At 40.1% G+C, this 25,892-nt stretch overlaps 1 protein-coding gene across 1 annotated transcript in view; it reads right to left on the bottom strand.

Annotated features, from left to right (window-relative positions):
• Positions 1–579: 579 nt before the first annotated feature.
• Col12a1 (collagen type XII alpha 1 chain) overlaps positions 580–25,892 on the bottom strand; it is a 109,353-nt gene continuing 84,040 nt past the window's right edge. The window contains exons 52-66 of the mRNA XM_013346412.2: positions 21,624–21,773; positions 19,448–19,525; positions 17,909–17,995; positions 16,173–16,226; positions 15,585–15,680; positions 15,116–15,169; positions 14,580–14,633; positions 11,846–11,899; positions 10,439–10,510; positions 7,536–7,571; positions 7,369–7,435; positions 6,193–6,381; positions 5,055–5,123; positions 3,684–3,854; positions 580–1,566 (exon numbers count right to left, since the gene is read on the bottom strand). Coding sequence (XP_013201866.1) covers positions 1,391–1,566; positions 3,684–3,854; positions 5,055–5,123; positions 6,193–6,381; positions 7,369–7,435; positions 7,536–7,571; positions 10,439–10,510; positions 11,846–11,899; positions 14,580–14,633; positions 15,116–15,169; positions 15,585–15,680; positions 16,173–16,226; positions 17,909–17,995; positions 19,448–19,525; positions 21,624–21,773 — 1,407 coding nt within the window. The 3' untranslated portion in view covers positions 580–1,390. The remainder of the gene's footprint in view (positions 1,567–3,683; positions 3,855–5,054; positions 5,124–6,192; positions 6,382–7,368; positions 7,436–7,535; positions 7,572–10,438; positions 10,511–11,845; positions 11,900–14,579; positions 14,634–15,115; positions 15,170–15,584; positions 15,681–16,172; positions 16,227–17,908; positions 17,996–19,447; positions 19,526–21,623; positions 21,774–25,892) is intronic.

Genomic DNA, 25,892 nt, shown 5'->3' with positions numbered 1-25,892 from the left:
ATGGGTCAGGCAGTGATTAAAAGAATACAGTTTCCGTGTAATTATTTCGGGGCATAAGCTAAGCTAGCCATGTGGGCGGCCGGGTGCCGGGGACTCAGCCCAGCCGCTCATATTTCAACATATTTAAGATGCTCTTATTGCATTTTTAAGTGGAAAAGAAAAGTTTACCTAAATTAAATTTTTCCATTAAGGAATTTTCCTCTTTGCAATTAAATTTTCTATTGGGCAAAGTATAGGAAAGTAATTAAATGCACACAAAATCATGTGGGTTGTAGATTATTTGGTTGCTTGGGGTCTCCTAGGATACCTCATTATTTTTCCACCAACCCACACATCCTCTACATTCCTAATAAAACCTTTGGAATCTGCCGGATTTCTTAAGGCTCTCACCACTCTCTTCAATGACTTCACCATAGCATTAAAGAAAAATCTAAAGTTATTTAGCATAATTTAACAGTATTAGTAAGATTTGTAACCGTATCCAAGGATATTAATTTGTTTGTTGTAACAACCACTCGAGCATTCCAAAAGGCCCTTCAAAGAAAAAGAACATGCCATATCAAATTTTCAGTAGTTTTATTGAAAAATGCCTCTTTTGTTTCAGAAATAAATAATATAAGGCAGTGAAATTCACAATCTGCAGTTAAAATATAAAAAGCAGCAACTCTATGTTCATAGTCTTGAAGACAATTTCCAACTGCTTTGATAACTAAGAAACAAGTTCTGCAAAAAGTTCATTCTAACTATACAACACAAACATGCAATTCCGTTTCTGCAGAATAATCTGCGATTTGGCGTAAATGTTAGTGTGTCAAAACAAGGAGGTCTACGGCAATAGGAAACAGTATCCAGTTGATACACTAGCTTCAGCTTCATGGTGGAAGGTCTGTGGTTGTTAAGAGACTAAGAGTCTGTGCCCTAAAGCGGGACGGGAGGAAGGGGGAAAAGGAGAAACATTGCAGTGAGTTGGTGTTCCCCTCCATTTTGGTTTAAGGAAAGGAATGACTGGAAATGGGATGTGATTGAATTGCAGATTAGTACTGAGAAAGACAAAGGCTCTTTCCAAATATGTAGCTGCTCTGGTTTCCAGGGCTTGCTGCTTAAACCTGGAAGTTTGGCTGCCACAGCCCACCCTGGGCGTGTTCTCTCCTCGCAGCTTCAGTGAACAGCGTGTGTTGTTGTAAGCATTTGAACGGCAAAGGCTTATAAATGTCTACAGACTGTCGCAGACTAGGCTGCCTGAAGAAACAAGGTTCCCTACAGTCAGAAAAGAGCACTGGTGGATGAAGCAACGTGAAGAAAACATCACAGAAAAGACGTACGCTGCCCTGCCCGACCTGTGAATGAGAATCCCAACACCTCCCACCTCGATGAACCCGTGGTCTCAGGTTCACTGCCCAGGGCCTGGGCGCAGAGCACGCCGCCAACGCATGTGGTCAGGGTGCTCCCGTTCAGGCTCGTCTGCACCGTAGTCCTCCTCATATTCTGCTGTCCTCTCAGGCTCCACAGGCACGATGAAGGGCTCACGATCAGGCAGGTAGGCCCCGCCCTCGGGCACATAAGGCTCTGTCCGATTCAACATTACAGTTATGGCATGACTTGGAATGTACATACGCATAGTAAAAGTTAAGTCATCACCTGAGGTGACGGCCCTCCAGTCTTAATCTCACAACCATAAATAAATGCGTTACAGTGGTCCAATTCTTTCCATGTGCACATGCGCAGAGAGAATTTGGTAATCAAATGGGGGGGCACACCTTCAAAGATCCAGCAGTAAATACAATCAATGGACAAACCCTGGCAAGGGTCAGAAATTATGGGCCAAAGAATTGTAAACACAGTACGTAGGTAGAATTTCTGACAAATCCCTAAATAACTGTTCGTAACTTCAAAGTCCTCACGTCAAAGAACAACTTGGAGAGCTGAGGACATGAAGCGAATTGGCGCCTAAAAACTGAACTCGGGTCAGAAGGAACTGTCACCGGGTTACCCTGCAGCTGGGTCTCACACAGACAGAATTACAGTCAACGGGTGAGAAACACCTGGGACCACATCCAAACAGGAAGGAACGGTGATTTTAGACTTTGGTTTGAAAAACTGTGCTTAAAAAAACCAAATGGGAGTATGCACACGGAATACTGAGAAGACACAGGCCCTGAACTCACGCATGCGCTGAACTCAGACACACTGCTAACAAGCAAGACGGGAGCAGATCCATTCGCTGTTATTGCAGAGAGCAAGCAGCCAGCAGGCTTGGGTGCAGAAGCAGACTGTTGGGTTGTTACAGAATTTTAGTGGGCAGGATCCCATCCAGATCATGTACAAGCCTCAATTAGTTTATTATTTACATAGGACATTTCTCTTCAACCAGGTTAATCGTCGTTCGTAACATGGCGTATCTCTGCTGGTTAGTAGCTTATTAGGCACCTTCGTCACAGCCAAGGCTCCTCGCGGCTGTGTCTGAACTTTCTAAAAGATGGTTTTCTATATTACTGCTGAGAAGCATCGGGCTGACACCACTGCTTTTGTATCATTTGGGTTAGTATCGAGTCTCCACCCTCCTGTATGATGCCGACCCAGGTCGTTAACCATATCTGCGGTGAGATTTCCATACAGACTCATTTTCTAATAAGCACGTGCGCAAACATCTCAGAAACAGGGTTTTCATGTATTCAAACTGTAAGCAGCACTGGAGACTTAGAAAATTTGTTAGCCGGAACCTGAAACAGGTCAGAGATGATAGTTTTTAAAAGTTGAATTACTATGCAATATATATATATACACATCCATCTATGTAAATGTTAAAGTATATATATATCCATATATTTTCAGTTCACATATGCCATAAGGCAGTAATAATTTCAATTTGTTTTACAAAGAATTAAATTATATTCTCACGAATGAGTTGCATAGGACTATGCATTTGGATTTATTACTTTTGATAATATAAAATTATGCACATAAATATATAGATATATAGATATTTAGGTATTCAACTACTCATGCACTATTTGCTAGTAGCAAACCATATCAAACAGCAGTATCATTTTTAAACTTGCAAGATGCATGAGGATGCACTAATAAAAAGTCGCCATTGACCACAACATGCCAGTCTTCTATCCAGACCAGCATGCTTCCCAAACCTCACTTCCCCAGTGTCAGGACAGAGACTTCTGCTGTCTACAAGTAGGGAACACTAGAATTTCATTAACAACCCTATAAAACTTTTAAGCTCCAGATTTGATAAGCATCAATTCCACGGCTGGTACGAGACAGTGAATTATTTCAGTTGCCTGTCCTGTGCTATCACATGTAAATGAGATTCCCAAAATACTTTCACTACATATTTTCAGCATTCTATAACTGTATTTATTTTTTGTTTATCTCTCTATTCTTTTAAGAAATTAAAAAAAACAAAACTCATGAATTGGTAGCCTTCATTTACCTCCCAGGAGAGTTGCAGAGAGGTTTCTGATGTGGTAGATCCAGAAATGCAGCAAGGGAAAGGGTTACTTAAACCCTAATAGTGAAAGGTGTTCTGTGCTTTAGAAGGCAGCAACATTCAAAACACAGAACTGCAAAAAAGCTTTGGCATCTCCACAAAATCCTTAACTCTACCTTCCTTCCATTCTAGGGCTCCTTACTTGTGAGGACTTGAGATCCTTAGGTTGACAACCACATACCTGGATAGCCTTGCCCATTGTATGGGATGCTGGCACACTGCGATGAATCACAATACCCAGGAGGCCCTGGGGGTCCTCGGATACCTGAGTTTCCAGGACGGCCAGGAGGACCAGGAGGGCCTCTTGAGCCTGTAGACCCTGGTGGACCCGTTCTGGATTCTCCTTGTGGACCTAGTGTGAAGTTAAAACAAATACATTTCCCCTCTTGTCAAAAACCACCTGAGGCAGGCTCCAGTACTCAAGTGACATCTCCCCTAACTTGAGGCTACACTGTCATTGACCAGTGAATAAGAAAGCAATTCCATGAGAAATTCCTCGTAAGAACCAAAGAACTTCCTTGTGATGAATTAATGCCAGCAAACCACCTCTGTAGCAATTTAATTTAAGGAAAACTGATGTAGCAAGAAGTAAGACAAGCTAAAATTATTTGTGAATTCTCCTGTTTGCCCCTATTCATATGAGGACAAGGATGCCTGGAACGGTTGCATCAGGCAGGTAGGTGAGTATGTGGTCCACACCTCCAGTTTATATGACACAAGTAACATTTCTTTCTGAATAAAGGGGCACTTAGTCATGATTAATGTAAATATAAAGACTTAATGATAAGGTTGACCCTGGGTGCAAAGATCCAGCAACCACATAAAGAGAAGAAAAATGTGGAGCAAGATGGCTTTGGTGAGTAAAAGTACTTGCTACCAAGCCTAAAAACCAGAGTTCAATCCCCAGGACTTCTATGGTGGAAGAAGAGAACCACCCTCTCCAAGTTGTCCTCTGACATCCACATGCCATCATGGAATAAACACATGTGCACACACACAAATAAATAGATGGTAAATAGTCATTTAGAGCGACAGACATAAAGATAACTAGACAGACAAGCAGACAGACAGATACAGATATTTAGACAGACAGAGGATTTTTTTAATCTTTAAATAAGAAAAAAAATCCTTTTCAATGCATAAGTCAACTGGACAGCTATTGCTTCCTTGGAGCACGCTGGGGAAATACTGTAAAGGAAAGTTTGTGTCAAGTCTTTCCTTTTTCTCACTCTCATAACTCCATATTGAAGCATACTAGAAAAAATAGCATTTAGAGGGTATAAAGCAAACAAAAACAAAACAACAACAATACAAAACACCGCACAGAAAGTCCCTACCAAATGAAAATAATCCTTCCTTCTTTAAGTCAGCGACCATCCCACCTTCATATACAGAAGCTGTGAGCAAACCCAATGGAGCATTCTCTTTAACAAAGAGAACAACCCAACTGGACTGTGCACTCAGAGCCCGCCATATTGGTATAAAACTGATGCTATGAAGTTGCCTCTCAAGCTTTATAGACTTTTCCAATCTGATGTCTTAACAAACCTACCTGGCGGTCCAGGCGGCCCGCGGGATCCTGGAGACCCGATACCCCTTTCACCTTTCTCTCCAGGCAAACCTACAGAGAGAGAGAGAGAGAGAGAGAGACAGAGAGACAGAGAGACAGAGACAGAGAGACAGAGACAGAGAGACAGAGACAGAGACAGAGACAGAGACAGAGAGAGACAGAGAGAGAGACAGAGAGAGAGACAGAGAGAGAGACAGAGAGAGAGAGAGAGAGAGAGAGAGAGAGAGAGAGAGAGAGAGAAGAAAAGCATGGGAAATTTTTATCTGGAAACATGATTTTTCATCTTAAATAATAATAATTCAAGTAACTCATTTCCTTAGTGAAAACAGAACCTAATTTTTCCCAGAAGTTCACTCCTGAAGCCAAATTCTTTCTAGACATTTGTGTAATTCCAGGTTCATGTCCAAGAAACAAATCTGGCTGAAAGTCAGAGGGGAATTATTTGAAGGATACAAATATGCCTAATATATTGTCAAATAGTAATTAAAAGCAGAGGTCTTAGAGAAGGCCCTTCAGGTAGACTTTAGGAACTGTGTGTGCACAGCATTAACACCATCAGATAGCAGGATTACATACCTCTTAAACTGGCATTCACTGACCTGAAACATCTGGAAGCAGAAAAATCCCGTTTTTCTTACCTCCCCCCCCCCTTTCAATTTCATTTATCTACCATGAAATTAAAGTCAAACAAATATCCTAGAACCAGTGCCAGGCCTTGAATGAAGGAATAGAAAAACTTGGACCTAAGATCGTTGGGCTGCTCAGATGTCCTAGGCTTCTCAGTTCTTGCCACAGTCACAACACTCTGTCAAATGTGAGGCCTGATTCCACGTGCCAAGACCCTGCTTCCCACGAATGCCACAGAAAGCTCAATGGACAGAAACATCTCTACTGAGATCCGCTGAAAGCGGCGTCTGTTTCTCGCACCCCTATCACCAGGATGCACACCTGTGAACTACAAATTACCACAGGCAAAGGGGCTCTCAGGCAGCTCGTCTGGACTGTCCAAATAGCACCGAAGTGGCTCGCCAAATTCTGTTCTCCCAATACTTTCAACCTGCCCCAATTCTAGCACAGGCAAGCTCTTCCTTTATCTCTGGGTAAAGTCAGAAAGACCCACCTCGTTCACCAGGGGGTCCCTGCATCCCCGGTGTGCCAGGGAATCCTGGTCGCCCCCCAGGCCCAGGTTCTCCTCTGGCTCCAGCATCACCAGGGGGCCCTGGGGGCCCTGGTGGGCCAGGCTGGTTGCGATTTGAGTGGTAATCATTTGGAATCTGATTCAGCATCTGATTGAATCTGCTCATCTGGCCTGTAAAATAGAAAGACTTGTTAGAAAGAAACCCAGGAAGGGAAGTGCGAGACTGGGTAGTGGCTTTCTCTTGGCATCTAAAGATATCTACCTTCTTCCTTCCTTCTCTCTAGGAAGTGTTCTAATTAGTACAAACAATAAAAAATAATGAGATACATCAGCCACCCAGTACAAAATGACCTTTGATAGAAGGTCATTTCCCAAAAATGCTCAACTCAAGCCATGAGCATTGGTGTAAATATAAGAATTATCAATGTGTAGGGTGGCTCTGAAATACACTACCTTCCAGTGTGCTGAATGATGTCACTCAAAAGTGAGCCCTTTTGAAATTAGGACAGTGTGTCATTTTTCTAGGTACCTAAGGCAATGACACCCAGATTTTAGCACAAATAAGAACTTTTGTAAGCGTACACTGAAAAAATATATTATTTCTGGGCCTCATTTCCAAGCACAGTAATTCACTGGGTTTAGAACATGGTCTAAGAACTCTCATTTCTAACAAGCAAATTAAACAATTTGAGGGGATGTGTTCCTTAGGATCGTGCAGTGAGAAACACTGACTAAACTTCAGAGAAAGAGCCCTGAGTTGGCCTGTACTCCATCTTCAGAGAGAGAGAGTGCTCTGAGTTCAAGGTTGCCTGCAGTCCATCTTCAGAGAAAGAGCCCTGGGTTCAAGACTGGCCTGCTCTCCATTTTCAGAGAGAGAGTCCTGAGTTCAAGTCTAGCCCACAATCCATCTTCAGGCAAGGCGCTGTCTGAATTGGGAATTTATCTGATCAACTCTATGACTCAAGTCCTGTAGGATTTCTAGAATTACTTTAAAAGTCATTCAAATGGTAAGCAATGAATTACTACTTATTAGTCGATCACAGACTCTGATGGTAAACAATGAATCAACACTCACTAGCTGTTCACAGACTCAGATGGCAAACAATGAATTACCACTCACTAGGTGTTCACAGACTCAGATGGTAAACAATAAATTACCACTTATTAGTTGTTCACAGACTTGTCTTGCAACTGCTCTCATCATGTTCTGGGAAGCAATGTCTCCCTGGGTAATTAAATTTTAAAAAATATATTATTTCTATAATTTTGGATGTCAACATTTAACTCTTGAAACAAAATTAAGTCAAATTTTAAGAAATACATACCCTGTCACCTTTTTCTCCTTTTAACCCAGATTGGCCCTAAAACACAGGAATGTCACACTTTAGAAACAGGAAGATAGGGGCTAAAAGAGCAGTTCTCAACCTGTGGGTCATGATGACTCCTTGGGGAGTCAAATGACCCTTTTACGGGGGTCACCTAAAAATGTCAGCCAGCACAGATATCTATATTACAATCATAACAGTGGCAGAATTATAGTTGTGAAGTAGCAATGAAACTAATTTTATGATTGGGGGCCACCACAGCGTGAGGAACTGTATTAAAGGCTCACAGCAGCACTAGGAAGGCTGAGAGCCACTGGTCTAAAGTGACGCATAGACAGAAATGACAAGAGAGAGGCCAGAGCCCATCATCTGATAAGCCAGCAAAATCTAATTAATCTAGCTAATTCTTCCTCAGCTAATCTTTGTGAATTGAATAGAAAAAAAAGTGTTTTTCTTTCTTAATGTCTCACATCCAAACAACCACATAATCTTTATCATGCTCAATCAGAAGCCCCTCCCTGTCCAGGAGAGAGCCTTTGAGGGCAGGAACTTCCTATCTTTCGGTAGCATCTTTTCAAACTGCCAACTGCCATTACAGAAGGAACATCCAAGTCGTTAACAAATCTGATGTTGGGATACTATTCCAGCCAAAACAACTTGGACCGTTTCTATGGAAACCATTGTAGTTCAAATCAAGGCCTAGTATAACTATTCCAATATCCTCTGTTTTTTTTTTTTGATTTTCGAGACAGGGTTTCTCCGTAACTTTTTGGTTCCTGTCCTGGAACTAGCTCTTCTAGACCAGGCTGGCCTCGAACTCACAGAGATCCGCCTGCCTCTGCCTCCTGAGTGCTGGGATAAAGGTGTGTGCCACCACCACCCGGCTTTCCAATATCCTCTTAAGTGCCCTCCCTACTTCCTGCTTTTGTTCCTAATAGCCTATTCTCGATACAGATGCAAGAATGGTATTTTTAAAGAAAAATTAGATTGTCTCACTTCACATGAGTTCCAAATAAATACATACTGACTTAGAATTATTCTAAGAAAAACTTGTGCTTGGCTTTCTTATTGCCAAGAGTATTATGTTTTGGTGGAAATATTAATATTGAATATGGAATTTTGTGCAAACTGCAGTTATTTTTTTTATTTCTTGCTCTTTTGAAAGGCTTCTGACTTACTTTTTTATTTTATTCCTACTCCAAATTGACGATTTAAATTTTTCGAGAAATAGATTCACAAGTACCATATGTATATCACAACTACCCTTCCAGCTCCCCCACTAAGCCCTCTCATGTACGCCCCCCCTCAATTCTTACTGTTTTGCACACACATACTCACACACAGACACCCTACTAAGGGAATTTAGTATTTCTCCTGTGTGCATATGTTTAGGGATGACCATTTGGGGGTTGGTCATCATCTGGGTCTCATGTCTAAAGGAAATTAAGTTTCCTTCTCCCAGTGGCCATTAACTGCCTTCAGTTCTTCATCTAGAGGTGAGGCCTTGTGTATCTCCCCCATACATGTTGGCATGACAACTAGTGTTGTCACTATTCAGTCCTGTTTAGACAATCATATCGTTAGGAGTTCCTGGGAATATTTTCCCCTTCCCCTCGTCCATGATCTTGTAGACACATTCTTACTACCAGCTACCGGAAATTCCATCTCCAGTTAAAGCAATAGAAATTTTTGAGCCTCTGCTCGCTAGATTAGCAATACCCTTGCCTCGTGCTAATGCAAAATTAAGCACGAAGTGTATGAAGTCTAATGGTTATTGCAAATACTTGTAGAAATTTTAGAAACTCCAAATTCCATGGGAAGGTACTAATTTGAAAGCACATGATAGGTAAAATGATATTGCAATTCTTATTTCTAACTAAACATAAGAGTGAGAGAGAGCTAAATCAGATATAAACTGAGAAAGGACCACATTAGAAAAAGTAAAATGAGCAACTCAAGTTTAGCTTCTTATTTATTTGTTTGTGCTAAGTGTTGAACCCACGGCCTTGCACATGGTAGACAAGCACTACACCACTGAGCTACCCCCTCAGTCTAGCACATAATTTTGTTTGCACACGCACATGTGTGGTGAGGGCATTTGAACATACATATGTCGCTGCATGTGTGCCATGCCATAGCCTACATGTGGAGATCTGAGGACGGCCTTGGGTGTTCATCCTCAGCTTCCATGTTATTTGAGACCAAGTCTCTTTGCTGTTTTTCCACTGTGGGTGCCAGATCCCTAGCCTGAGCTCTTCCAGGGATTCTTCCATTTCCTCCTCCCGTCTCTCTGGAGGAATCATACATGTCCAGATTTTTAGAAATGTTCTGGAGATTCAAACTTAGACCCTCATGTTTGCATCACTGGCATTTTTACCCACTAAGCCATCTCCTTAGTCCCAGTAAACACTTCTAACACTGGTCTGATGCTTCAGCATCCTCAGCTACGGAGCAAGAAACAAATGGTGCAGCTAAGCAGTGTTGTCTGCCAAAGGGTTAACATTCGTAAACTAAGGACGTAGGCGCCCTGCACTCCGATCATGCAGCTTTATGCCTTAAACAGCATACCACTTATAAATAAAAAGAATGATTTTGCTGACCCAGCTCTGAAGCTCTGAGTGTTTATGCAGTGCAGAAATATGTGTCTTGGCTCATACTCCCTTCCTCCTTTTAAAGAAACCCAATGACCACAATTTTCATCCCAGGAAATTATAGCAACCCAGCAGGGGGAAAAATATCTTTAGAACTATTCCCAAGTCAAATCCATGGGTTTATCCTTGTTTCAGCAAGGCTCCAAACACATTTATGACTGAGATAACCTAAATATGCCCAAGCCTTGGAGTTCTCATTATCTGTATCCACAAGAGAACAGAAGTCAGTAAACACGCAAGGCATCTACTTACTGGTCTGCCATGGTCTCCAGGTTTCCCTGGTTTTCCACTTGGCCCTGTGGCTCCTGGAGAACCAGGGGTTCCCTACAATCACAGACCAAGAAAGGCAATGTTAGGATGAGGAAAAATCCTATTCACAGTAACTAAAGAACTGCAGCCAGGTTTAAAAACTGTGAAAGAAGCAGACTATCATTACACGGTAAGGAAAAGGACAATCACATTTTGAGGTAACATGAAGGGGGGTAAGTCTTGGCATTTTGGTCTGCACTGTATCTTGAATCCAATGAAAAAATACATGCACACATATAACCAGCTTTACAATCTTCGGACTACAACCCCAATAATTTGCTACAGTGCATATCTACAGAAGGAAACTCCTAAATTTTTAGCTTATTTCTGAAACAAAAAAAAATAAAAATAAAAGCTCCAAAAATCAGGGATGGAAACTTCGGCTAGAGAGGGATTAAAAAGGTGGCTGGGTTTATCATGGTTTGGCCGCACTTCTGATGTTCGCAGAGGAGTCTAGAAATCACTTCTTCCTCAGGGACATTCCCCAGGCTCCAAGTCTCTCTAGCCTATCAGCACTCTTCAACCCAGAGAAACCACAAGAATTTCTCCCTGTTGCTTTTAAGTCAACTTTCAGGCATTTCCGCCATATATCTACTGGGCTATTTATAATATAATATCTAATACATCTTGTTCTAAAGCCTACCATTTCCATTAAATGGAATCATAAGATTTTTTAAATAATTCTTTGTCAATCTATGCAAAAAAATTGAACTCTACAGTAAACACTTAGATTTGATATTTAAACCTGAAAACATATGTATTAAAGATAAATAATAAAATCACTTAAACATATGTTCCAGAATCTCCAAATCCTGCCACACAGACAGGACACAGCCACTGTCTCCATCCCACTGTGACCTCACCTATGGGCAGTGCTCCTCTAAGAAGCTTCAGAATCTTTTATCTTCAGTATCTTCTCCATAAATAATAAGAAGACCCTTAAAGTTATAGATAAAACCTACTTCCCCAGAATGACTGATGGTTACTCATTAATAATGTCCTTAATATTTAAACGTCACAAGCTTTAGAATCACGAGGTTATCATTGAGGTCCTGAACATAACCACTCAACACGGAGGAAAATCACGAGACTAACCAGCTAGTGGCCAAGTCAGTCTGAGATTTTTCTAAAACATAACTTAATTAAGCATCTGTATTTTGACATATCTGCTTTCTCTAGCACATTTTGATTTATTAAAAAAAAAAACAAAGCCAAATAGCTCATGTAACAATATACTCCAGAGCACAGACAGAGGGTAACTCAAACCATGTTTTCTCACTAACAAAATTAGAACAAAGGCAAAGAAGACTGGGGACCAGGTAAAGACCATGTAACCCGCTCGGCTCTTACCGGTGGCCCGGGCGGGCCTCTCGGTCCCATGGCACCATCCTTTCCAGTGAAACCCTAGGAAAGAATGAAATCACAATTACAGATGAGGAAGAGAATGAACAAGTAAAAGGAAGCTGACTAGACCATTAAGAGTGAATGGGAAATACGAAGGACTGAGTACAGTCTGGTGTTTGGTAGATAAGCTTTCAACACGAAGACCATTTCAAAACAACTCATTTCAACTTACATTACACTGTTACAGAGCAATTAGTTCCTATGCTCGTTAATTTGTGGAGTTACACACAAAACCATTTTAAATGCCAAACTAATCTTTGTTAAATAAGGCAAATTCTGGCTTTTACTTCTGTAAGACTGTAAAGAAAGGCGAAGAGAGATTGACTCTGTCTACTAAGCAGTTGCTCTCTGAGAGGGAAAAACTGTATTAACTGCCCTACACCCTAAGAGGAAAGGAAGTTTTCCATTCTCACAACCAGCGTTAAACTTTTTCCCTTCTTCCACAGAGCCAAGCAGTGTCAGCGTGAGCATCAAGGAAAGGGCAGGGTGCACCTCCCTGCAGGGCTGCCCTTTGGCTCCCGTGTCCCAGCTGATGAGCTCCTTCTCTCTGTACGGTGCCAAATGACCTCTGCCCGGAGTGAGTCACCCTGCTACCTAGTCTGCTTTCATTCCCAAGAACAGATCTCTGAACCCCAGCCGAGGACTTCTGAGTCAGCCTTCTGTTTATGTTTGCTGCATTCCCCCGTCAGAAATGATTTTTCTCCCATTTTCTGCAGAGAGTAAGAATGATCAGGACCAGGCATGGTGGCTCCATGCCTGTAATTCCAGCATTTAGGAAGCTGAGACAGAAGGGTGGCTGCGAGTTCTGGGCCAGTCTGGCTTTGAAAAATCGAGCATGAAAGAATAATTATTTTGTCCATAATTATTTAGCATCCATATTTCTTAGTCTACTGACTTCACAATAGCAGAAACTTAAAGGGTTTTATTTAAGGGAATTTTTTTAATACTCCATATCCAAAAAACATATATTTTCAGAAACTCAAAGGGATAGACTTTCAGACTGCTCTCTGAAGGAGCGAGGCCAGCTTAACACAAACCAGATTCTGAGTCTATCTGATACAAAACCAACATTACTTCTGAGAGCCACTTAAGACACAAAAATGTTCCAGTAGCTTTGCTGAGATGGTCGGAATGACATTTATTCCATATAAACATAGCCAACTGCTACCTAGTATGCTCTTTCTCATTCTTTAGTGAGTATGATGTTTTCAACAATCTAGTCGTGCTTGGGACTTCGAAGGAACATATCTAACTTGAGGAGAGGGGATTCAGTCTGATAGTCCTAAAAGGGGCTCTCTTGAGCCGCCTGCAGACCGCCATGCTTCGACTTCTAGTTTCACTTCTTGTTGCAGGCCTGCAGCTGTTATGCTCCCCCATGTGACAGTGTTGAAGAGACTAGCAATCATTTTATATAAAAATGTATACCAGATACAAGTGCCTGGGGTTCTTCTGTTGTTTCCCCTTTGTCATATGCCCTGCTATTCCTGCAGACCCTTAATCCTTGGCTTCACTCTCCTGCTTCCATATCTAAGCCTGTTCCTTTCTTATTTTGTTGGCCAAGATCCCCCTACCCAGTCTCTGGCTATCTGAAGTTGTTTGTGGCCTGCTCCCTCTGTGCACCTGTCTTTAGCCTCAGAGGCGGTACTGAGAAATAGGTAGGGAGACGGAGCTGTGGAAGAAGGGGGGAATGAGTTCTTGAAATCTTTCTTCATTTTCATCCCAGACCAGAATAGACTCACCACAATGTTGGACCCGGATTATAGTTTCAGAGACAAAATGCACAGGTTCCCTCAGTCTTTCTAGAAACAGTACTCTGGAGAACACCATCCGCTATTCTGAGACGTCTTGGTGAACCATTGCTCCCAGAGTGATACATCCTCGCCAGCAATTACTCACAGATATTAAGGTTAGCAAATCATGTGCTTACTGACAGCGGGTATAGCACTAACCCTTCCAGAGAGGCTGATAGTAGCAGTTTAGCCTGACTGATAGAGTGCAGACAGCCCTCATGCTGTTGTTGAAACCATAAAATGATGAAAAGTTGCAAGATTTGTGGGCTTTGAGGAATTTAAATCTCTAAATTCCTCTTACTAAAGCAATTTTGGTCTCTTCTTGAAACAAATGTTCCCATAGCATTGGTGAATGAGGCATAAATGTCATGTTCACAAGGTTACCAATTAGCCTGTCCCAGAACGGAATGGCTTTCCTACCTTGTTATTACCTTGAGTCAAGAGCAAATTTGAATGCTGCTGCTCTCTGCACCGTGTCAATCTCAGTAGGAACACTTGTCTTCTAAAGGTATAGAGTTCCTCAGGACTTCAAAGACAATGCTATGAAAGCTAAGGCTACTCTCCAACTTATATAAAATCTATCTCATGATAAAGATTTTAATTTCAGAAACTAAAACAATTCCTAAGTTTCTTTAATGTTTTCCTAATCAGTTAAAAATTATTTACTGGGCTCTGAATCTAATACAACTTGAAATTTCTCAAAATTAAAATTTCAAATACTTCCCCCAAAGTCCCATCAATTTGTTTAAGGGAACTCATGGTGGTTCTGATGTTGGATACTGATACCAGTTTGAAGCCTTCCACAAGATATGTGAATTCCACATCTACAACAGTGCAAGTAGGACTGTAGGGATTCTGTAATTAATACAGATGTGTGGCCCAAAACTTACTCTGTCTCCTGGTGGTCCCATTGGTCCTGGTGGGCCAGGTAATCCTGGGGTTCCCTGCACCAAGGGGAGCAAGCAATTAGTGCACAGTGAAATACTGCGTGTGTAGAAAGTGATGATTAACATCCTCCAAAAATGTTTTAAAAAGAAAGAAAGAAAAAGAGTTTGGAGGCTCTGAAAAGAAACAGAAGATCATAGCCAAACACAGCACCAGGCATACAGACATCAGTCAGCAAGGCAGAATCTGAATTAAACACTGTACCTTGAACTCTAAGAACAGAGTGAGAAGTGCAGGTTCAGTGAAGCACGCATGCAGCCTTACGCTTCACTACTTCACTTTTTCACCTTTTTTAATTAAAATTCCTTTTTCATATAATATATTTTGATCATGTTTTTCTCTCCCTCCAGGTCCTCCCATTTCCACCTCACCCACCAAACTCTACAGCTTCTCTCTGCGTCTGTCTGTCTGTCTGTCTCTCTCTCAAACAAACATTCGCAACAGTCAAAGACAACTTTTCAAACAGTCCATGAGAACTCACAGTCCGGCCGGGAAGCCCTGGCTCTCCTGCATCACCTTTCATTCCCTGGCGACCCTAGAGTGGGCAGCGAGAAGATAGTTCTCAGAGATTATGGAGATTAAGTTTAAAGGAAGAAGTGAGTCACTTATGGACTTTAATCAATTTATTATTCCAGTGTAAAGGTTCAGAGACGAGCACATAGGTCTGTTTTAGGGAAGATGAATAAACCAGTTATTATTATTATTATTATTATTATCATTAATCACTCACTTTCTCCAGTAAATGCCATCTGTACTTCCTACTTTACGTTATACGATGCTATTATATAATTACATGATTATATATCTAACAAAAGTGATATGTGCATTAATTTTAGGAAGTTTTTGAGAGATCAAATAAGTAGAACAAATTTCTCTGCAGTTATTTATTGCATATTCCATTTACATATCTAAAATAAGTTTCATTTACTACAGAAAGCCTTTATGCCTACCTGTTCTCCTGGAATGGAAAGTCCATTGGGTCCCTGGGGGCCTGGAGGACCCTGAGGGCCTGGGGGACCTGTATCTCCACGGGGACCTGGAGGCCCCTAAAATATATGAGGAAAAGAGAAGAGGGATGGAGGTGAGGGCGGTGATGTAATACCCTCCAGTGGGAACATTTAGACGTTTCTTCATAGCCTGAAAGCATCACCACTTAGTCTTCATAAACATTTTGGAAACACATACTTGTAGGAAACTGTGTTGATGTCATTCTTTCATTCCCTTTACTACACAATTAAAAAAACAGAATGTGTGGTGAATTCACAAGAACACTTAGATTTCAATAAAAGTCCTATTAGAAGTAGACTTTTTAAAGTGAAAAGCATTATATAATACAGAATGCATTCATAGATTCCCAAGAGCTCAAAGTTTAAATTTCATTAGATTTAATCTTTAATAATCGCTCACTATTTCTGAAAGCAAGGATAGTGATATACCTTGGGGCACACTAAACTGAGGTCAAATACCTCCTTCACAGAAACTTAAACAAGCACACTTCAACTAAATGATGAATATTTGTAGTATTAAAATGTACTTACAACTGCCCCGTTGATGCCCCTTTCACCTCTGGGACCTTTTGCACCAGGTCCTCCCTAAAACACATAAAAAGAACACATTTTGGTGTGAGCATAAGGAAAATAAAAGTGGATATATAAAAATAGTGTTTAAAGAAGGAAACAATAGTCCCTAAACAGTTAATACCTTTACAGTTATTAAAATGACTTTTTAATATTTATTAAAATAAATATTTTTTATAAAATAAAATATGCAAAATAATAAAGTAAAACTCTTGTGTTACAGCTGGTGTGCAGCACTGTGACTAATTGCTTGCCTAGCATGTGCAAAGCCCTGGTTTGAGGCCCCACATGGCTGAGAAATAAATTTGTGTCATACAAACACACAAAAGAATAGAATTTCAAAACTTTTCACATTCTTTGTTTCTTCCTGTTATACTTATAGCAGTAGAATAAAAAGAAAAATACATTTGAGAATTATATGAATCATATTCTCAAAGAAAAATGACCAAAAGAATTATATTGATAGAGGAAAATATCCTAATCTCTCTGGACCTCGGAGCATGTACTTAAGAAACAAGAATTCAAAGCCAACAAGCAAAGCCAAAATAAATATAATAATGACGTCAGAAAATGGTACCTCAAAACTGGAGGGAAAAAAAAAACCTGAAAGGTATCTGTAAGATCCAAGTTATATGCCAAGTACGTATCAAATTAATGATACTAATTCCAGGGACATTTGAATCTGTTTATTAAAACTTGTTTGTAACTAACCTAAAATAAATTATTTTCCATAACCCAAGAATAACAAGGGTTGGTGTTCTTGGTATCTTTGAGTTACTCCCATAGCAATAACTTGTTGTCTTAAGTCAATGAAATTAGAGCAATCACTTTTATTCCTCAATGCGGCTCAAGTCGGCTCAACCCTAAACTGAAGAGTACACACTGATTGATCAACGTTCTCTATCATAGTTGTAGTCTTCAATGTTTCACTTTGCATTTTCTTAGTCTCCCATCCGCACTGCACAGCATCCAGTCATAGACTCTCCACTCAAGTTATTCCGAACTCTAGCACTTTCTCCCAGCGCTTAGTCTATGACCATATATTTGAGTTGTCGTCTTCATGTATCATGTTCATGGTGTGTCCATGTCAAGTTCATATGTCTAGGTTCTAAGTAAGTTGTTCTTGACCAGCTTTCCAAACCATGGCTCTATTCCATTCATGCAAGAAACTTTCAGGAAATGTAAGACTTTCCAAGTTCTTGAATTTACAAATGGAAACCCAAGCTTATGTTTTTAAGAGAAAAGTCTTAAAGAGTGCCAATGTTATTAACCCTGGGCAGATATAGAAATGGGCCAAGCACTAGAACCAAATTATCTTTCTAAAAAAAAGAATTCTTATTACACTCATGGCACATGAGTGGAAGTCAGAGGGCAACTTGAAGAAGTTGGTTCTTTTATTTCACCTTGGTGTCCCAGGAATAAAACACAGGTCATTAGGCTTGGCAGTAAGGACATTTATCCACTGACTCATATTGATAGCTCCCAAATTTTCTTTGTGATTTACTTCACTTCAGATCTCAAAATCTATTTTAAAGATGGATAGAAGTTTAGCATGTTTTATCGCCAAGAACACAAATGGGAAAATAGCATGTCATGGTCTCTGTACTAGCAAACAGGTGATCATTCCAAAGATCCCCCTCCAAAAAGATTTCCAAACTAAACAATAACGCTCTAAGTGACTATTTTGGTCTCCTTACTGCGGGGCCTGGAGGGCCTGGAGGTCCAACGCTGTCCTGTGTACACGTGCAAGCATTTGGAAGAGCAGGGCATTTTGCTTCATCTCTCTGAAATGTTGAAAAGGTTATTTGCAGATAAATTTAGTGAGGAGTGACAGGTGACATCCTATCCACTAACCCTATTTGCATACATGAGAATCTGTTTCCCAACTGGAAGAAATGGCTGTTAGTTATCATCGCTTATAAATGATCTAACATAGAACCTTCTCTGGTCCTCTGATCTTCATTTGAGCAAACCCCACACATAATAAAGTAATGTTCGCAAGATTAACGGAACAACTGGCCATTTAAAGCAATTTTCTTTAATCCCTGTTATAGAAATGCTACATATCTTAAACACCAACTCCATTTAATCCAGATAAATTAAAGTTAAAAAGCAATCCTCTATCATCCACACAGTGTTTTCCTCACTTCACTGGGACCTCTGCTAAACGCTCTTATCCCCAAAAGTTGATGGCACCTGCCATCACTCCCCCTCACTTCTCCTTGACTTGGTTTTCATCCTAGGTCCCCCACTATGCAGCATAACACAGGTATCTGGGGGTATTTGTTCCAGGACCTCCTGAGAATACCAAGACCTAAGGATACTAAAATCCCTCTTAGAAAATGCTGCAGTTTTCGTATGTAGCCTAAGTACATCCCCCTGCATACTTCAGACCATGTCTAGATTACCTAGTACAGTGGAAGTGCTATGAACAGCTGGCACCTTATGCTATCTAGAAAATAATGGCAAGAAAAATGTCTGTGTGAGGTTGGTAATATCTGTTAGGAAAACATTAGAGAAAAAATGTTTATAAGTTCAATAGATACCGTCTTTTTTTATATTTCCAGTCTGCATTTGGTTGAACCCACAGCTAAGAAGCCCGGAGTCAGGGAGAACCAATGTATTTACTTGATAATTTCTCTCATTGTCTTTCACAGACACTCCTTTTTACTGCTACAACCCTAGCGTATTGAGGGGTTGATGGCTTGTCACAAATGTTCACTAAATATTTAACAGTAACATTTACCTAGTAGATTTATGCAGCTGTGCCTGCCAAAGCATCATCTCACCAACAATGAACTTTAACCCGTACCACCTATACGTAACACAGACACACACACATATGTATGTATGTATGTATGTATGTATGTATGTATGTATTCCTTCCATCAAAGGACCCTTAGTAATCCAGAAAATTAATAGCTTATTCGGTAAAAGGCTGTCACGCAGTAGGAGGTCTGCAGTAAGTAGGTTTATCAAACACATGGGCTCAGCACGACCTTCCTGGCTGTTGCTGAGAGAATTTCCAGATATGGTCTTGTGCATGCCTTGCCTTGGTGAAGGGTCACATGAGCTCTAGCCTGAGCAGTAGCAGCTGAAAAGCACACACACGTTGCACATCTCTGGGCTCCAGTCTAGAACTGCAGCTGCTGAGTGCTACTTCCTTTCCCAGGCCATTTGCATCATAAGGGTTTCTTCTTGGGGGGACAGATAAAGCCAGGACAGGACTTACTCACCCGAGAGGGAATATCACAGCATCTGTCTCTGCTGGTCCACACCGGGCTGCAGACAATGTCAAAGCTCTGGATTTGGAACTGCAAACAACCAACAGCCACATCAGCTAAGCATGCAGGAAGACACTCTAAACATTTTAATCTTGCCAACTTCAGACAGAGTCTGTCTAGAGCTTACACTCCTGAGAACACTGTTATGCTTCTGTGTGGTTAGGGGAAGCAGGAAATGTGGGCCCTAAAAGAGACAGTAATGGGAACTGCGTCTACCCAGATCCCATCCTCGACTCACTTGCTGAAAAGAAATGTTTGAGTGAGGAATTTAAGGACATTAGTTTCTGTGTTTAAATTAATTTGACTACTACACACATTTAATTCAATCTTTAAAGATGTGTCTTTGTAGAAAAGAAATATTATGGAAACTTTCACCTTATTCTATAGTTGATGACCTTTGCTTTAGAAATTTTTGTCTGGAAAAATCGACTAATAGTTTTTATGGCCCTCAGATGAATATTTCAGTGAGGCCCATGCCATCTCTCTTTTTAGAATTTAAGACAGAACTGTTTACACAGAAAGAAAAAGGCTGTCTAGACACAGCCATTACTTTAAAGATCTGCTGGTTGTTTCCTCCCTGCAGCCTGAAGGTACTGCGCACACTATTGGAGGAGAAGAGACATTGACATTTCCCCCAGCCATCAACCTCACAAACTACAATACCAACCTGCCAAGCACATCACCGACTGTTCTCTGTCAGGATCTGAGACCTGCTCCTCTAGAGGGAATTTAACTATAAACCCAGTCAAAATACCCTTGATTGAGGAGGTCTTAATTCTTCAACTGTGATGGTACTACTCTGCCATCTAAATATTTATAGACAAATATGATCCCCAACCATAATCAGAGAAGCTTCTCTTTGCAGTGAAGGCAGAGATACATTGCTGCTGAAGATGCTGAGAACACACGATCGTGAGTGCTCAGCCCTGAGCAGGACACTTATGCCACGTTCTCTATGGCTCCGTTTATGCCCCCACCCCATGGCCCAGGAAAAAATGTCCTATCTGGATGACAGGGATAAGAGTTATGAGAAGCTGTCTTCTGAGCGCTACACAGCCAAGGAAGCCATCTTACTATCACTGTGGTTGCTTGTAATGGGTCAATTAGGGATCAGCCAGGGGTCATGAGGCCCCACTTCTCCCCATTAATCATTAGTAAATGATAAATTCTGGGAGAAAGGAAGACATCATCTTCAGTTACTGATGAACCCACCAGATACCAAAGGACAGCTCTAAATCTATGGTCACATGGCCAATCTTGGTTAAACTCAGTGGGTCTCAAAAGGGGAGGGGATCAGGAATAAAAATATCTGATAATAGCTTTATTTAAATATCAAAGCCAATATTCATCAAAATGTTGGGTCTATCATAATTCTATTAAATTTATACCAATTGTTCCCATACTATAGCCAAAATCTTATCCTGTCTACAGAAGAAAGCTAAAATAATGACATTCAAAAATAATAATAATAGAAGCCAAAACTGTTAGCTTCTAGGACAATGTTTATTGGTTGACATTTAGGATGTCTAATGAGCCTGGGACAGTGAAAGTTTGAGACTTGAGTCTCCATTTCTGCATCACGGTGTGAATAAAGGCTGTGTGCTTGCTTTAAATCCAAAGCAATGAAACTTGAGATTGGGCGTCAGTTGGCTGCACTGCCATGGCAATGGTTCTAAGACAACCCTCTCTGTGGGTGACAGGAACAGCTAATGACCATGGAGGCTTCATGTCCCACTCGCACAAATGCAGGTTAACAATTATTTTGAAATCATGAACTCTTGCGACCTCACTGGATATGTAAGCATTTATTTGACTTGTTTCTTTCCAGTGTGACCCTGTTTTAAGAGATTTCATGGTGTCTCTTGAAGCCTGAGTACCTCATTTTAACTACAGTAGTAAAAAAAAAAAAAAAAAAAAAAAAAAAAAAAAAAAAAGCACATTATAGTGTTCTCTTGGTAGCAAGTTTTCCGAGTGTAACTTTTCCACACCTTCAAACTGACTAATAAACTTGACAGTTTAAAACACATTGAGGGAAATAAATAAAATTCAGAGAGATTTAGAAAACACCACACCAATCTTATTTACTAAAAGGCACTAAACATCAAAAATACCAAAATGCGTTACTTACTGTGGCTGACTTCTTCTCCCCTTTAAGAAGTTTTCCAAGAATTTCATAGCCATCAGTTGTGATATTTCCAGCTTCCTTGATATCTTTTTCTACAATTTCATAGCAGTCAATATAAATCTTAACACTTTTAGAGGTCACTACAATATGGACCTAAAAAGACAATTTCCATTATGAAATTTCTCTCAAAAAAATAAGCTGATGTTTGCATACTTTATATTATATTCTTCATAACTATTTCTTGAACCACTTTTTTCCAAGCCAAAGGTCTTGGGTTAAAAATCCAAGAACCCGGGTTTCAAATGATGTCCTAGGAAACGGTACTGGCCACTCACTGCATTTCAAAGTCTGTCACCTGTGTACATGGGTTTCGTTTCATAAATTCCCACTGTGTGAGAAACCAGAGAGCATGTAGTAGATGAAAGAGCTTGTAAACAGTAAAGAATTATCTGAAAATAGGTTAATAAACTGCTATATATTTCATTTAATACAAATGATCTTCAGAGTTATTAGTTAGATATCTCCCATTGATGTCAGTTCTGACTTGCTCACCCCTCCCATTCACAAGTAAACTATGTATCTCACAGCTCTCTGACATAGTAAGAGTTAGCACATCATCTAGAGTCAAACCTGGAAATAATAGAACTCAAGATTCATCTGAAGAAAAAAGTGCACGCTGATTGAATTGCATCTGCTATTGGAGATGGCAGACATTAGAAAGTCTATGGACACAGAAAATTAGTGAAGCGTTTGTATAGACTCAAGGAAGAGAATGGCTGTGGGTAACTGTTATCTTCACAGCTCTGCTTATGGATTGCACCATCTCAGCACAAATACCAAAGCAAGAATTTGGAGATTATGGTGAAAAGTTTACAGAAAGTTAAAAATATCAGAAATAGTTTTGACTGCTCTGGAGCAAGTAGAATAAGAAATTTTCCTAAAGTTTTATTTTAAAACTAAATGTTTTTCCTACAAGGAGTCATCACCAAAGCACTGGCTCATAACATCTATGATAAATAGGAATTACATGTCTTTGTATACAAGTGATTCATGGCTTACTAAAAATAAATTTTAAACATCTGTGAGATAGTCAGCTAATACTGAACTCAAGAACATCCCATGAGCATTTCTAGGATACTTAGTATATAACAAAAATTAAAACTTTTTATGGGTCCTTAAATGAACAACCACAGAAACAAGAATCCACAGGGGTTATTTCAAAAGCAAAACCATTTTTAATTTGTATCATTCAAAATACACTTGTCTTTCATGTGAACCATAAATGACCACAGCCTAAGGACACATTTTGCTATAATTTATTCACTCAGTTTACTGCATTTTAATCTTATGCATAATTACATTTCAACATGGATTCTTCATTGGTAGATCACTGGCCCAAGAACTCAGGATTATGGTTGCCTGCATTGGGCCTGAAGAAGATTGTGCCTGTCACCAGGCAAGCGTAGATGGGGAGGACTCATGGGACCAAAGCCTATTCTGATTCATAGTTATTAGTTACTAGTAGATTTGGGGCCGGGGAGACATTCATTGTCCTCAATTTATACTACAAGAAAGTTCCTCAGGCCCCAGTAGATAATTTGAAACTCGTGGTCACACAGAGAGCCCTAGTTTAACCCACAGCAAACACTCCTACACATAAAATTAAAATAAAATAGAGAATGGTGTTGAAAAGGAATGAGGAAACACTGTAAAAAAAAAAAAAAAGCTTTAAAACAGTAGAGTATGAAGAGAAGGAAGGTACACATGGCCTGGCCCAGCCCACCCCAGACAAAGCCTACTCTCGGTCTTCATCGGAGAAGTTTCTCCTTAAAAATGAGTGAAGGTGAAAGAGAGACCCACGATTGCACAAGATGCTGAGAAAAAGGGATGATTGAGGTCTAAGCCCTAAATAAGAGATGTACACCACTCCCTTAAAGTTCAGGGAGCCCCACAGAAAAAGAGGCAGAAAGAATGTAAGATTCAGAAAACAGAGAAGAACTGTAAGATGCTGTCTTCTAAGCAGGATATTGTCACAGCAGTCCTGAACTCATAGCGGCTGTGGGTCCAAACAAGTGAGGAACCCCTAAAAGTTAATTGTTGGTGGGGAAGAAAAACACAGGACCCTACCACTTACTGTTGATCTTTTGGCAACTAGCAGATTCTTGGAGAAGGGGGGGTATAAGGTCCAAGTGTATAGCCACTGGTGAACCCACCAGTCTCTGGTGATTAGCTCTAAACTCAGACTCAAACAGATGGGCCGAGTTAAACTCTGATGTGCACTAAACTAATTAAAAGTTAGTAAATATGGGGAAAAGATTCATAAAGCAGGGGTGCTGATAAAAGGAATAAAGGAGAGTGGGGAATGTAAACACATATATACATTTATATGTATAATTCGATATATATGAAATTATCAAAATACTAATAAAAAAGACAAAAACAGAAGAACATAGAGAATTTGGGGGAAAGAGACAGCCACTGAGAAGAAATAAATATTAAAAGTATGGATACTTCTCTAGGAAGACAAACAGTTCAAGGAAGGCAATGCCAAGAAAATTTTATCTTGATTTGCAATAATTAATTACTAGCAGTACAGATCTCTTAAAATACTGCCCATTTGGCATCAATAAAATGGAGGGTTCCATGAAAGTTGGAGATTTTTTAAATGGCTACAAAATGACTGCAAGTTGTTCAGAGATTAAATTCTTACTATCTCCAGTGACTATGACAGAGGCATAAAGTCATCTTCTCAGCATGCTACTCAATTATAATTTTAATAGGTTTATCAATGAGCTAAGGCTGTTTCTAAGAACTTTGCCAGAATCAACATCTATTGCTGGATAAGGATGAGTCAAAATCAATCACATCCTCAAGTGAGAATGTCCTTTCCCAAGGAGGAACTTATCTACTGTAATTGCATCAAGGTCTGTAAGATTTTAAGCAAGAAATACTCTACTATAGCATTTGGATATCTTTTGGTTTTCTCTATTGCTGTATTGTTGTTGTCATCATTATTGCTCCCCATAGCCATAAAAAAAAGCTTCTTGTCTCCTTAAGCAATAGCAGGAAAGCCCTTCTCGACTCTCATTAAGAATCTATAACTATCTATTCTACTGTGAATAAATAGGAGAAAACAGAAATGAGAGGATGAAACAGGAAGGAAAAAGTGATGAAGGAGGGAATGAAGGGAGAGATGGCTAAAACAAAGGGCCATTTGGGAGGCCATATGAAAATTTAATACAGTAGAAGTTTTCTGCAATATATGTACATATGTGAAATCAATCAAAATGAAATCACAAAATAACAGAAAAGACAGAGCCACAACTGGACATCTATCATCACCAAATAAGGCTTTCAATACTGGGAATGCACTATATATCATCAAATTGTTGGCCAAAAGGGTCTCATGGTAACCCCCAAACAACCCAGGCTATTGTCAAGAATATTAGTGACTCTTCACTAACTGATAACAAGGTCCATGGAGAACTCAAGTTAGTGCCTGCCTAGAGCCTTCACCTCTATAGTCTTCATGGCACTGGAGGTTACTCTGCACACTACCAGAGGAGAAAATTAAAAACCAACCCGGCTGCAAACCCTTCTATCTATATGGTGACCTGCCCGCAAGATACACCAGTGCAATAGTGGCACAAAGCTTGTGGGTGCAACCAACAGATATCTGATTTGAATTAAAGCATGGTCCATAAGATGGAAACCACACCCAATGCTGCTTGGGTGACCAAGAACCTAACGTAAAATAGCCCAGAAACCTAGAGGAAAATCAAATACTACTGCTATGCTGAAGGAATGTAGCAATAAAATGACTTCTAATGACATTCTACTATACTCGTAGATCTGTGCTTTGCTCAGCCATTATCAGAGAACTTCCTCCTACAGCAGATGGGAACAAATACAGAGACCTGCAGCCAGACATTATGCAGAGATTGAGAGACCTTGGAACACTCAGACCTAAACAGGATGTCTCCATCAAATCCCTCCCCTCAGGGCTCGGGGAACTCTCAGGAAAGGGAGACAGAAAAAGTATAAGAGCCAGTTCCTAGTTCCACAGTCAAGTGTACACAGCTACCTGTAACTCCTGAGGGTATATATATGGCATACATTCACACAGACAAACATGCATATACATAAATATCATTAAATCTTAAACTAGAAAAATGAAGAGCAGAAAAACAAGCAAGCTTCAGTGTATATATAATTATTAATTCAAACTTTGAAAGATACAGTGAAAATATATCAAAATACTAATGATAGCTA

The sequence above is a fragment of the Microtus ochrogaster genome, chromosome 5, assembly GCF_000317375.1.
Source record: "Microtus ochrogaster isolate Prairie Vole_2 chromosome 5, MicOch1.0, whole genome shotgun sequence".
Taxonomy (NCBI): domain Eukaryota; kingdom Metazoa; phylum Chordata; class Mammalia; order Rodentia; family Cricetidae; genus Microtus; species Microtus ochrogaster.
The sequence above is the reverse complement of the archived record's forward strand: the minus strand, read 5'-3'. Positions and strand labels throughout refer to the sequence as shown.